The sequence below is a fragment of the Nelusetta ayraudi genome, unplaced genomic scaffold (assembly GCF_046127955.1).
Source record: "Nelusetta ayraudi isolate G7.1 ecotype Tasmania unplaced genomic scaffold, CSIRO-AGI_Nayr_v1 ptg000005l, whole genome shotgun sequence".
In the NCBI taxonomy this organism is placed as follows: Eukaryota; Metazoa; Chordata; class Actinopteri; order Tetraodontiformes; family Monacanthidae; genus Nelusetta; species Nelusetta ayraudi.
Genome location: NW_027466055.1, coordinates 7,806,652 through 7,820,430, shown reverse-complemented (window position 1 = coordinate 7,820,430; position 13,779 = coordinate 7,806,652). Strand labels below are relative to the sequence as shown.

The window sequence follows — 13,779 nt, the reverse complement described above, 5'->3', positions numbered from 1 at the left end:
CAGACATTGGGCTCACTCTTGCTACAGGGATGGTCGTTTGCAGCGCGTCTCATAAATGAATACTCTGCAAAGTGTCCAATGCAATAAAATAGTAAAAAGCACCGGGCACAGATACGAGCGAGGTACCTGTGGACAGAACTGAAGGAGCAGTAGAAGGTTCAGTGTCACTTCAGGAAAAATGCTAACACAACGGTTGTGTTTTTACTAGCTGAAATAGTCGAATATCGTTCTCTGCAGTTATTTGCTGCGATGATATGATATAGTGTGCTGGCATTTGGCTTCGTTGTATTGTCATCAATATTTTTACAGCCATACGGAACGTTTATTATACTCTTCGACTCAGCGGGCGGACTGCATAAACATTGAGGGTTTTTTTCTTTTTCAGCCTTCTGGGTCAGTCTTATTCAAATGTGGCATTTCAGATAAGCATTGAATAAATGCAGTTTGGAATGCCAGCTACTAGTGGGCACCTGCTCCTTTTCTGCCTTTGTTCTGAAACATTTCCATTATTGACTTCACAAAGAGGCTCACATACATTTCTTTCCCCCGTTTATGTGCAAACAAAAGACAGGAAATCCAGGGCGCACCTGAGCCCTGCCAAAACCATTTAGAGCTGCATTTCATCAAAACCTGCGTTCTTTGGCCATTGGACAAACAATTGTTCTGCATTGTTTTCACCACCTCGGTCAGAATATAACAATTTATTCGGAGCGCCGGGTCATTCCGGTGGTTGTGGCACATCTGAATCATCATTCGGAAAAGTTGCGCGCCGCCGTGGCTCTCGCCAACCGCCCCTGAATCCTCCTTTTGACTCTGCTGCGCATCTTTTGAACAGACCTGCCGCCTCCTGCCACGCGAGACCGCCCCCCGGGGTGCAAGACAGTGTTTGTGGGCGGACTCCCGGAGAACTCCACGGAGCAGCTCATCATGGAGCTGTTCGGACAGTGCGGCGACATCACGGCCATCCGCAAGAGCAAGAAGAACTTCTGCCATATCCGCTTCGCCGACGAGTTCACTGTGGACAAGGCTCTGTTCCTGTCAGGTACGCTTTCAGCGGTGCAACTATTGCAAGTGGAAAGTCATGTGGGTTTTGTTTTTGGGTTTTTTTTTTGCCCGAAGACTGCGGCGGAAAATAAACGAGAGCGCTCGGAGACCGTTCGTACGTCGCGTCCTCGCCTCCCAATGTTCCCGAGTTGTGGGAAACAATTGTTTCATCTTCACAAGTCCACAGGGAGGTGTGACTTGTAGAGAAGAAAGATGAGTGCACAGTTCCTTTTTTTGAAATGGGAGGAGGGGACTGGTGGAAGTGTCAACCAAGAATTTGTTTCCTGAAATGAAAATCACCAGTTGGCCCGTGAAGTTAGTGGTGTCTTAAGTTTTAGTGCGTTATGAGTCAAATGCCGCATTGCAGAAGATGTGAGCTGTTTGAAAGAACTCAAAGTTTTCTGTTAGTAAAGTTCATCAGCAGATTCACTTGGAGCCATTGAAATCTCTGAGTAGATTTTCACTGACCTTTAGATGTCAGCGTGTTGAGGGTCCTTCACACCGCCTGTTAATTGAGAACCCCGATTCATGACGTCTCCCCCATTGAAAAAATAAGAACTAGAGGCTGTTATATAACTTGACCATTCTAACCGTGTCAAACACACCCCAAACTATGTTTTTTTTTTTAGGAAAAATTGTCAATAATTTAAATTGGTGGCCAGAGCAGCAGCGTTAATATTCATTCAATTATTAAAGAGACTGGCGTTGCTGTGTTGAGCTCACTAAAAGAGCATATTATATAACTGGATTGGGAATTTGGAGCGAGGGGGAGTCGAGATGTGCTAAACTAGCAGCTTCTCGGTCTTCGTGGCTCCACTGGCTTTTATCAGAAATAAACATTAGTGCGCCGCACCGCCTGACGGTCATAACGGAGGAGAAAATAAAGGGGCTTCTGCTTTATAGCGTCCTCTTTTTCTTTTCTTTTTTTTATCTGCATGTACAGACATCGCAACGTTATGTGATGTCTCTCCAACCGGGCTCTCGCTCACACACACACACACACACACACACACACACACACACTGTACAGACACAGCGGTCCAGCTCTCTGAGATGTGGTCGTTTTAAATATTGAAGTATTGCTGGATGGGAAGCCTGAGGCGGAGAGAGTGGTCTGATGCAGAAGCCCTCAGACTCTGAGGCGTTTCTCCTCTTCTTTTTTTTTTTTCTTTTTTTTGTTTGCATCTGCCGCGCTCTCTGTTTGACATTGTGGTCAGCCTCACTCAAAAGTACGGCAGGTATCATTAAGGCGTGGGTGTCAACAGAGCAACACACGAGTACGACAAGACTCTCACTGATCGTTTCAGCCGGTGAGCTCACCGCTGTTTTTTTGGGGCGTCGTTTTTACTTTGCTCGCTCCGTAAAGTTCTGATTTTCATGTGAAACCACTTTTTTTCTTTTTTTTTTCTTTTTTAATTGGCGCAGAAAGAAACATGCAGCTGTACAGCAAATCCTCCCTGTGTTGCTTTTCAGCCTCTTATCCCTTATATTTCAGGTCTGCACCCTCAGGCCTGGTTTCCATTTGCATTAAAACATACCTCACTTAGTTAGTGCATTGATCATTATGGGGTAATGTGCGCTAGAAGAATTTGCATTGCGGGTATGAGGGTAACAAACTGGAAGACTTGTGATAAAGCCAGAAGGCAGTTAAAAAAAAAAAAAAAAAAAGTGTGATAGTAGTGATGATAGTATCTGGTCTGGATTTTGAAGTCAGTGAGTCACATCGCAGGCATGGCAGGGTTTGTGGGAAATAGATGGTGCAAAATTTAGTAATACAAAAGTGACAAAAACAACAACAATTTTTATCACACATCAGTAGTAAGAAATAAAAATGGTTGGTCCTCTATTAATAGAATTTTTCATTTCAGAGAAAAGAACTAAACGGCGGTGAAATCTTTTTCACAGAGCCGGCCTCTTTAGCCCGGCCCAATAACCGCATGTCTGCTATGGATTTAACGTCTCTTAGTCACACTGCACGGAGATTTACGCCTCATTTGATCCATTCAGCTGATAGTTTTCCCCTCCTCCTTCTCCTCCTCTCACCTTCTAGCCTTTGGCTTCTGGACATTAAAAAAAGGAAAAAAAAATCTCTGTTCCTCCGGCAGGTTATCGCGTCCGCCTGGGCTCCAGCACGGACAAGAAAGACACGGGTCGCCTCCACGTGGACTTTGCTCAGGCCAGGGACGACCTGTACGAGTGGGAGTGTCGCCAGCGCATGCTGGCCCGGGAGGAGCGGCACCGGCGCAGGATAGAGGAAGACCGCCTTCGACCGCCGTCGCCTCCGCCCATCGTGCACTACTCTGAGCACGAGTGCAGCCAGCTGGGCGACAAGATCAAAGGTTGGCAAGGAGTGTGCGCAAAAAAAATAAAACATAAAGAAAATTGCATGCGTAAAGTTGTAGTCGGGAATATTCAGAAAAAATGAATGCTAACGGTAACATCGGCTGCTAAAAACCAGAGACCTGTGATTTTCATTTTCAGGAATAACAGCACAGGATAAATACCAGCAGGGGTGGCCTCTCACTTCTAGTTGGCTTTGAAGGTCACCGAGGAGGTGCACGGGGGCAGTTACAAAACTACAACTTGCTTCTTCTTCTTTTTTAGAAATTCATAGATGCACAAGAGTCGATAAAGGCTAAAAGCCACGAGCCAAGGCAGTGCTGCTCCTCATCTGCAGCCAGAGTGCACTGCTAATATCGCTTTGGACTCGAAGGGCTTTGTTGTCGTAGGGCATTTTTACAGAAGCTGGCAAAGCTACCGTGTAACCACTCCCTCTGGCCCCTCTGGCCTCAGTACATGTTCCCCACTTGTTTGCTTTTTCAGTCCGTTCATTCACTTTCCTGCTCCGCTTCTCGTCCTCTCGCCCCTGCTCTTCGTCGAGCTTCTGGCTGAATAAACACGCTCGCCTAATAAGCACTGACACTTCCAGGTCTCAGCGTAACAAAATGGCTGTGGGTTTTACTTTCCTTCCCTTGCACTGTCTGATTCCTTTTCTCAGCCGTCTTCTATAAAAAAAAAAAAAAAAAAATGCCTTGCGCTGTTACAGTCATGGCAATTTACTACTCGCACAGCTTTTTTTTTTTTTTCTTTCGTTTAATCTTTCGCCAAAGCAGTTAAAATGATGGGCAATTGTCACGACTAGTGGATGTAGTCCTGCATCTGGACTTAATGACCCTTTTGATGAAGAGCCTGCTTCTCAGGTTTTAATGTGGCGTCTGAAGTTGCTCCATGGTTGAAAAACAGGACAGTCTGTCAGACAGTTTGGACAGTTCTATTTTTTTCCCTTTTATTTAGTTACACTGTTCCCTTGTTCTCCTTCTGTCCTGCAAAGTTATTTTTAACCTTTATTTGAGCCGCACCCGCCTCACGTAAATCTACGCCTCCCTTCGGTTTTTTCCCCTTTAAAATTTGTCGCCGTTCGTCCAGAAACCTCACGCGGTGACTGTCGATCTCTCTCTGGCTCCCGCCCTCAGACGACGGCAAGTTCCCCGAGGCCGTGCGCGTCCTCCTGACGTGGCTGGAGAGGGGCGAGGTCAACCGGCGGAACGCCAACAACTTCTACTCCATGATCCAGTCGTCCAACGGCCACATCCGGCGGCTGACCAGCGAGAAGATTCAGCACGAGAAGGAGATGGAGGAGGCCAAGGAGAAGTTCAAGACCTCGCTGGCCGGCATCGTGGCTCAGTGTAAGTTCAGTGTTTCTCCGCAGGCAGAAACTAAAGGCGGCACACTTTCGGCGGTGGGTTCGGCGGGGATCCTCAGTTGTTAGAAAGGGTAACTGGCATCGAGCTCACTGTAAGATTGCGTAGCGGTCCCGTCATCCTTGTTAAACAGTAGACGAGCTGGACGAGAGTAAGAGGCCAAACGGTGCTTGGCCAAGTCCCCACTGGACAAAACACAACAGCGACAGTTTTTATCCAAGCGCTGCTCAGCTCAGTCGATATTTTACTGCGAACGTTGCGGTTGCATAAGTATGACACCACTCCAGTCAAGCACAGAGCACGAGCACCAACACGCGCTGCAGTCCAAGGGCGCTGAGTTGCGTTTTGTTTACTGGGAGACTTGGAGGTAAGTTGTTGACGTCACCACGTCGCTCCACACCACCGGCTCATTTCTCACTCCAGTGCTGGGCGGGAAGCCCTGGCGCCTCGAGTCCACAGCGGCCCTTTAATCAGGTTTCCCTCGAAACGAACCCCCGTAAGTATCGCAACATGTCCATTGCATGAGTGCCAGTAAAGAGCACGCTCCACTCCACCCAAAGCTGAAGGTACAGTACACTCTTCCTTACCGACTGCAACAACTGACGGTGGGGCTGGAGTCACATCTTTTATTTTTTTATTTTTTTCCTCTCCCTGAATTTCAGCATGCATGTCAAAATGTCCGTGAATCCTTGAATGAGGGGCGCATTCCTCCATCTTTGTTTTGGCCATTTTTCCACATTCAGCAGCTACAGAAGATACCTCACCCTCACGTAATGAAAGCCACTGCGTCGTACAACCGCCGCACAACTCTAAAGATCTGAAAAGGCCTGAAACCTTTTTCCGGTCTAGCTCACGCCACCTTTTATCTGCTCCATCAAATTGCAGTGCTGCTGCGACGACGCCATCGATCCTTGCAATGTTCCTTCAGTGCTCCGCAAAAAAAAAAAAAAGCAGGCGCACGGACACTTAGCCGGTGGTCATATTGACTCTGTGCATTAGGACCGCCGGGATGCGCAGGCCACTCGAGCGCCACTCCCCCATGACGGCAAACAAGACACCTAGGGGACAGGGGGGCGGGGGGGCAGTGACACGACTGCAGCCGCTGAAACACTGTGCACCTCTCCCTGGCTCTGCCTTCTGCATTTGCAGTGTTTTCTGAAAAAAGAAAAGGTTCCTCTACAGCGGCAACGTATTGCTAACGCCGTCTTCCTGTGTAAGTCGTGAGGTCACATCAAGGGCCACGCTTCATTGGCTCCCACATCATCAATGTCAGTGCGGTAGCTGAAAACAGCAGCCTTTGGTTTTGGATAAAAAAAAAAAAAGACCTTCTTAAAGTGGCAGCCCTGCTTGAAGACGGTGTCCCTGTCACAGTGGCCAGCAGCCGAGACGCACAGTGGCCAACGGTTGGCGTCGCGCTAAGTGGTTTATTGTTAAACGGCGCAGAGAGTCTCCAGTCACGCTATCTGTCGGCGCCGCGTGAGCCGCCGCGAAAGCAACAAGGATTTATGTCAACGCCGCCCCCCCCCTCCCCCCAGTTGCCGTGTTTCTGCAACAACTCGCTCCAAAGTTTCAACTAATTTAAATGCTAATATGTTTGAGGCACATCTGAGGCTGATAGGGCTGTTGTCAACAGGAATGCAGCGGAAGGTTGCTGGTGTTTATTCCTGGAAAATGAAAAGAATACGCGGCGGTGAATTGAGGGCAGTCCAGCTGCTGCACGCTCAGAGGCGTGATTCACTTCATCAGAAATGAAAAATAGAGGGGGGAAAAAAAGAGTTTCTTCTTGAGTCATGTTCTATTTAGTATTTTTCCTAAGAAATGTTAATGTGGGCCACTTTTTTGAATCCTGAATGATCCATTTGCATCATGTATAATTCAGGTCGGTTAGAAAAATATATGATTTATTGAAGTTTTGCATGCGGGGACTGTCTCACCAGTTATCCACAAGATGATGCTGTGGCATCAGCCGGTAAGTAGGATACACACTTGGATTCACACATCTAAAGCCTCACACACACACACACACACACACACACACACACACACACACACACACACACAAACAGCAGGGGTGGGCGATCTGATCACAAAGTAATGTCACAATACAATTTAAGGTGATTCTGCTATATGCTTGTATTTTTTGAGAAGATGACAATAAATTATTTTCAACACTTTCACAAAACTAAGCACAAACAAACAGCCGGTAAAACACCAGTAGAAGCCCTACTATAAACTGTGGTGTCTTTGGAGCCCCCCAGTATGGCTCACCCCTAACGCGCGCACACACACACACACACACACACACACACACACACACGCAGTTCTTTACACCCCTAGTTGACTCCACTTTCTCACTCCTCTGCTCCCTCCCACCTGCCCTCTGTCTTTCTCTGTCTCTCTCTGTCTCTGGATGGTCTCTGGTCCTCCTCCCTCTCCCCGCATCCTGCCACAGTTGAACAGATTGTGTCTGTATTCCAAGCTGCTTCCAAACAAAAGGCATGGGACCATTTCTCCAAAGCTCAGCGCAAGAACCTGGATATGTGGCGCAAACAAGTCGAGGTTAGTACTTACCGCTGTCATTCAGATGGTTTGAAAAGAGCAATTGGATATATTTTTTTTTCCTCCTCTTAGCAGTTTATCCAGTCTGTTTAATGCCTGCTTCACTGTTTTGAATTTCTCAACAAAAGTTAGATTGCCTCCGTTAAAGGCCACGAAATGATTTGGTTTTGATGAAGCGAATGAAAGAGTGAAATCTGAGGTTTTTGAGGTTTTTTTAAGAGCGCGCTGCTCGTTACAGTAAGTACTTACTGAATGAAGCCCAGAACTGGGGGTTTGGCTGCACTTCAGCCAGTATGAGATTCAGGCCCCACCTCCTCCCCCCCCTCCTCCCCTCCTCTTTTCGGTGCCACAAGGAACAGGGTGAGTTTTGCCTCTTGCAGGGCGTCCAGGATGAAAGGTAACTCCATCACAACCCCGTCCGCACCAGCACATTTGAAGGGATTGTTAAAAGAGAAATAGCTTCGTGACTACATTGACTTCTTTTTTTTTTTTTCCAAAAATGTTCTCTTGCTCTTTCTTCTCATGTTTTTGCCAAGTGTAATGGAGGAACAATGACGACTTGTACTGTAGGGGTCAGGAGTTGTGGTGCAGTCGAGGGTCTAGTGGGCCGCATTTGATCAGTTTTCACGGTTGGTAAGTCGTGATTCTGAAGTGGGAAAACGGTGCATCCTTGTACTTTAGAGTCCGACATAGACACGCAACTCACGTAAAAAACTGAAAAAAACAAAACAAAACGGGAATCTGTGCGGCAGAGTCTTTCAAAGGTAGGTGTAGGTGTAAGTCAAATCATGGCTGCAGTGCAAGAACTTGTCACGTTTGTAATAACACAAACACACCGACTGACGGAGACCGGCTGTACCGGTATATGCTTTTAAGTGCATGGCCACTTGAGTAATAACCTACTGGGGGAGGGGGTTTCCCATTCACTGACCACCGCTCCCCAGAGACGCATCTCTAGCAGGGTATTTACAGCTTGAGTCACGCAGATGCAGGCAGTTGGTTTCCGTCCCACTTCGGGGCTTCGCTTTAGCCGTCGAGGTGCCGCATCCAGGCTGCACTCACCAGGGGACTAACAAGCAGGACTGCAGGTCCACTGTGGGTGGACGACCAGTATTATTACGTGTATCCGCCCCACAGTGCGCTGCCACCAGCGTGCCCTTTAAGTCACATCCTGCTTCAAACAGTTTATGCCGTTTTCTCCCTCAGACACTTTTATAAATGGGGGTGTTTGTTCTTACTCACGCGGTTATGAGACACAGAAGTGCGCACATTCCCGAGGCTTTAAAGTGATAGTGGAAAATTTCTCAGATGACCAAAACGCTGATAACGTATCAGGCTCTGCCAGTAAAGTTTAACCCTCTGATTCATGTTTCAGGGGGAAGTGGTTGGTCAATAGTCGGAGTGTGGTCATCACTGCAGCAGGCATTTTTCTCATTTTCTTTCACCAGTGGTCCAATTCCTTTCGCTTCATGCTGAGGAGTTGTAGGTCATAGCTGAAATCCACTGACTTTAGGTTATATATGGCCGAGTATTACTGCCAGCGCTTTGCCGTCATAAATTCCCTGCGAGGGTCAGTGGCCTAAGATGTTATGAAGCGAAACTGGAAGTTGGTGCTGCTTCCCGAGAGCTTTTCTACGACACGGCTTCAAATGTGCAAAATCCTCTTCACCGGTGCTCCTAACAGCAACCTGTGCATCTCGTCTGTCAGCGAGCTCCTCAGAAATGAGGGGAAAATCCACCATTTCATTCATTCGCCCGCTCCACTTTTCAGAAAATGTTTTCCCAAACACTTCCTCACCCCCCCGGCCAGGTGTTTGCCCCGACCTCTGAGTCTCTCGGCCGGCCGCCTTGTTTTCATCACCTTCCAAATATGTGCAAGGTGCGGCGTCAGACTTAGCAGGAAGCTACAGCCGGTGCTCTTGCTGGAGGCTGTAAACAGAGGGGGTTGAAAATGCCCTTTTCCTGGAGATCTGTTGAGTTTGTTGCACTGTGTTAAGCCGCTCGTCTGGAGTCCCAGATAAGAAAAAAATAATAAACTTGGAAGTGGTACGTGGCAGTGGTGGTGGCACAGCACAGTATTTGACGCAGAATGCGGCTGGATGCAGGACACCGCCACGGCGGCTGTGCACGCGTTTTCTCCGCGGCCACGTGCAGCAGCACAGCGCAGCCTTTGGCCGCCGTTACAGGACGCAGGTGAGCGAGTGCAGCGGTTCAGGGGCAGTTTATCAGCAGGCTGGCGGCCCATTTCTCTCCCAGCCGCTGTATATTCAGGGAGATTCTGCAGCTCAGGGGTGAAATACAGCGGGACGGAGCAACAGCTTTGAGGCGCTTCAGCGAAAATCAGACAACAGCTGCCCGACACTATCTGGGTTTTGGGTTTTTTGTTTTTTTTTAAAGCAGCGCCTGCACTGACTGTATACTGTTGATTTGACAAGTTTTGTGTGTGTGTTGGTGTGTACACAGCGCGGTTCACGTGCACCAGATGGTCGTGCGTCTGCATGCGTTTGTGTGTTGAGTACCTGTTTGACCTCTGCCTCGGGCTCAGACTGATAATGTCAGCTGACAGATGGCTCCAAGTTTATTCAGTCCGGGGCGCCGCTCTGCTTCCTCTGGGGATTTTTTTTTCTCCCCCTTTTTTTTCCCATCCCAGCCAGCCTGTTTCTCCTGTATCTGCCGCCACCACTGCTGATGAGGCGTTCCAGCCGCCGTTGTCTTATATACGTGTGTATGTGTCGTATCAGGAGGCCACTGGCTTTAAACACCATGTATAGGCGGGAACATTTCCGATTTTCATCTGACTTGATTTTCAGATGCTTGTTATGTAAATCACCGTCAGAGTCTCTCGAGGCAGTGGCGCTTTTCTGAAGGTGAGTGAAGTGATACTTGTTATGCGGAAGCCTCGTAAAAGAAAAAAAACACCTGAAGTGAAGTGGACCTGGTGGAATCAAGGCAGTCGGTGTTGACGACTTTGCGAGTTATGGAAAGTTTCTGAAACTGAAAGCGATGCTTCAAATATTAGAGATTAGGAAAAACAGTCGTGTTATCTCTTTTTTTGGCACCCAACCATTTTCACATGCATGTCAGTCATTGTTAACCATCACTTTTCAGCCGTGCGCTCTCTTTCTCCCCCTTTCCTCGACGACTGTCCGCATCTCACCTCTGTCCTTGCGCGTCACTGGCGTCCTCACAGCAGTTTGCGCCGAGCAGCAACCGAGGTCAAGGCAAAGATTCTGCAGTTTGTTTGGCTTTTCTCTTGACTCTCACCCAGGTGATTTGCTGCCACTCCCACCTCCCCCCCCAACCGTTCTCTGATTGCTGGTCATTATTGATTGTGTCCTTGCAGGGCTGGACTGAAGTGAAGGTTATCAGTACATTAGGTACAGTCAGGCCTTCAGATGAGCGCCTGCCCAGAACCTGCGATAATGGGCCTTTTGCCAATATTTTCAAAACTCATTTGTTGAGTTAATGTGGTCATTTCTTAAACTGATGGTGAAAAAAAAAATCATTTATCAACCGCCAGTGACAATAAAGATATAACTCAGTGCGGACCATCTGTTTTCTCTTCATCTCCTCGCCCTCTTACTAAATGGATCTCCTTTTTTTAGAGTTGATACTCAACCACGGATTCTAAAGTGCCCGACCACACTGGGCGCCCACTGAAACATGCATCAGCCACAGACCTCTGCCTCCCTCACGTACCCTCCTCCTCCTCCTCCGCTTGTGTTTTGCAGGAGATCAGGAACCTGCACAACGAGCAGCTGATGGGCATCAGGCGGGAGGAGGAGATGGAGATGTCGGACGACGACATGGAGGACGCTCCCGACAGCAAGGACTCGGAGGACTCAGGTAGGGACGTGAGCGCGCTCTCGGGCTCAGCCCGTCTTTGTCAGTAGCGTGACAGGCGGCTGGCATTGATGGCGATCTCTCCCAGAGGAGGAGCAGTGAGAGTCTCCATTAGACAGGTAGCTCCTCCTCCCCCGGAGCCTCGCACGCAAATCAACAATGAGAAAGTGTTGCGCCGTGATGCTTAACCAGGCACGTCCGCGCCCCCTAATAGTGAAGACGCAGTGACTTGCACAGCCTGTGTGTGTTTAGAGCGCTCGCAAGTGTCGCGCTAAATCACCTGACAGCTGACGCCTCTAATTTGATCAGGGAAAAAGCCAGTTTGTGTTTGCTGGAGCACTAAAAGCTCCCGGTGCCTGCTCGGCTGAATTTACACCACGGCTCTTGATTTATTGTCTTTAGAAGTGTTTGTTTTCTTCTTCTTTTTTTCTTTTTAACTTTCTGCTTACATCTCCTTTTTAAAAGTGACCCGTGTCTCTTTGCTGCTTTCACATTTGCATAAACCTTGCTGACGTTTGTAACAGGCTGAAATGCTGTTTTACAATTTGGCTACCGGCCCGGGAGAGGAAATGAGGCGGGGGCGGGGGCGGCGGAGGATCTGAATTAGACCGCTTGCAACCATATAGTGTGAATCCAGCTCGGCCGATCAGTCTGGAATAAGTTCCGACGGCGGCGGGTGTGGAGCCGTGACCACCGCAGTCTGCAGCGAGGCTACCACTTGCGAAAACTCTTGTTTGCGTTGAGGTTTAATCGCGGCCGATCTGCGCCGTGCGCACCGCCGCGCACGGCGCCGCTGCGACAGTTCCGGTGATGAGCATGCAAATGTATGCAAATGCTCTCATCACCGCAGCCTCGCTGTCATTAGCGTCGCTGTCAAGGTGGCGGTTGTCAGCGTCGCACTACCTGGCGTTGGTGTTAACAAGTTGACTCCAACACACACGCACACATAACTTGCCAACCTTAAAGCAAAGAGGCATGTTTGCCAGCTGTGCTTAAAAACACCTGTGTTTTGACTGCAGCCTCTTAAAAAGCGAATCGATGCTCCGCGCCTGACTCACGCGCCGAATACAAAACAACGCCGATGCCTGTAGGTGTGTGTGTGTTCGCGCGCGTGTGTCCGAGGTATCTGCCGGTCGATATCCTCGCCGCTTATATAACAGAAGGGGAATTGCTCAGAATCTAGCCAAGTGGTTGACACCTCCTCACAGTGCGTTGATGAGACTCCCGGATCGATGCCCCTCTTACCCCCACACCTTCATTTTCCCGGGGAGCAACGTGCGCACGCACAAACACAGCGGTGACACGCACACAACCAGTGGGCTGAACCAGCGAGAGTTCATTTGAGCCGCCGGGGGGGGGTCCGCTACGGTGGGCCGCCCGCGGCGCCGCGGGAACACCCACCCACACACACACAGACGTGCACACTCACGTGGTCACACTCAGCAGGGCGCTTATCTCAAAAGTCCAGTCAGCGTATTGAATTCTCCCAAAAGAGCTTCCAATCAAAGGGCCGCTGGAGGAGAGCTGAGCTAATAATACTGGACATCTCTGGGAGTGAGCAGGTCTCATATAATAATAACTACAGCCGTCTCCTCTCTATTTGCTCAGTAGGTCAGGTCAGGTGTCTGGGAAGAGCCTCTGGCGGGGGGAAGGAGAAAAAAAAGAAAATACCCGGGACGAAGTCAGCGTTGAAATTAAAAGCGTGTGACGAGACCTGCGGCGGCCGCCATCTTTGAGACGCTTCAGAAATCTCAACGGCCTTTTATACCCCCTGCAGATGTCAAACACTTTTCTATTAGTTTTCCATGCCGCGTGGTGGAGGATTCTGTTTCCTCTCAAATAATCCGTCTGCGATATTTGCCCGATGCTCTTTTAATTGGATAGAAGTCAGTCGAGATACAAGAAACAGGAAAAAAAGGAGCTGAATTTGTCGCACCAGTTAGGACGTGTCGGTGCTCAGGAACGATGAGACTCAGGTGCCGGGTTTACGCCTTTACTCCACCATCCAGATGGTGTGTGTGTGTGTGTGTGTGTGTGTGTACATATTTTTCCTGGACTCATTGACGTTACTTTCATTCTAAACTTTCCATGAGCTGAAGTGAAGCTGTAGTTTTTACCCTGCTTTGCAGAATTTCCCCGCCTGCTCTAATTGCAACACAATATTATCGGTTGCAACACGTACGTTGTGCTGTACGTTCTGGATGTTTTAATTATCGCCTTTTGATTTGGCCGTATAAAATATGTAGCTTTCACTTCAGACCAGCCGTGACGGATTAACACCCCGTAGTGTCGAGGTGCGAATTGAACACGTTTCATCCTTGCACATAATAGCACATAACGAGCGCCGGCGTTGTCCTTCCCCTCCCCCGCCCCGCCCTCCCTGCGGGGTCCCCTGCTACTTGTCATCCTGTAGGTGTCCTGCAAGCCGAAGCCTTGAAGGAGGAGAACGACTCGCTGCGCTGCCAGCTGGATGCCTACAGGAACGAAGTGGAGCTGCTCAAACAGGAGCAGGGCAAGAATCAGCCAATCAGGAGCGAGGAGGACAGCACGCACACGCAGCAGCTCAGCTTCCTGCAGCAGGCTCTGCAAGGCATGCAGAAGGTACCGGCCGTCTCTCTCTCTCTCTCTCTCT

General features: G+C 49.0%; 1 protein-coding gene across 6 annotated transcripts in view; it reads left to right on the top strand.

Annotated features, from left to right (window-relative positions):
- enox2 (ecto-NOX disulfide-thiol exchanger 2) overlaps positions 1-13,779 on the top strand; it is a 126,243-nt gene that overhangs the window by 100,136 nt on the left and 12,328 nt on the right. For all 6 annotated transcript variants that reach the window (XM_076011898.1, XM_076011920.1, XM_076011927.1 and 3 more), the window contains 6 exons: positions 836-1,042; positions 3,150-3,383; positions 4,518-4,730; positions 7,198-7,304; positions 11,036-11,150; positions 13,561-13,748. In XM_076011898.1, coding sequence (XP_075868013.1) covers positions 836-1,042; positions 3,150-3,383; positions 4,518-4,730; positions 7,198-7,304; positions 11,036-11,150; positions 13,561-13,748 — 1,064 coding nt within the window. The remainder of the gene's footprint in view (positions 1-835; positions 1,043-3,149; positions 3,384-4,517; positions 4,731-7,197; positions 7,305-11,035; positions 11,151-13,560; positions 13,749-13,779) is intronic.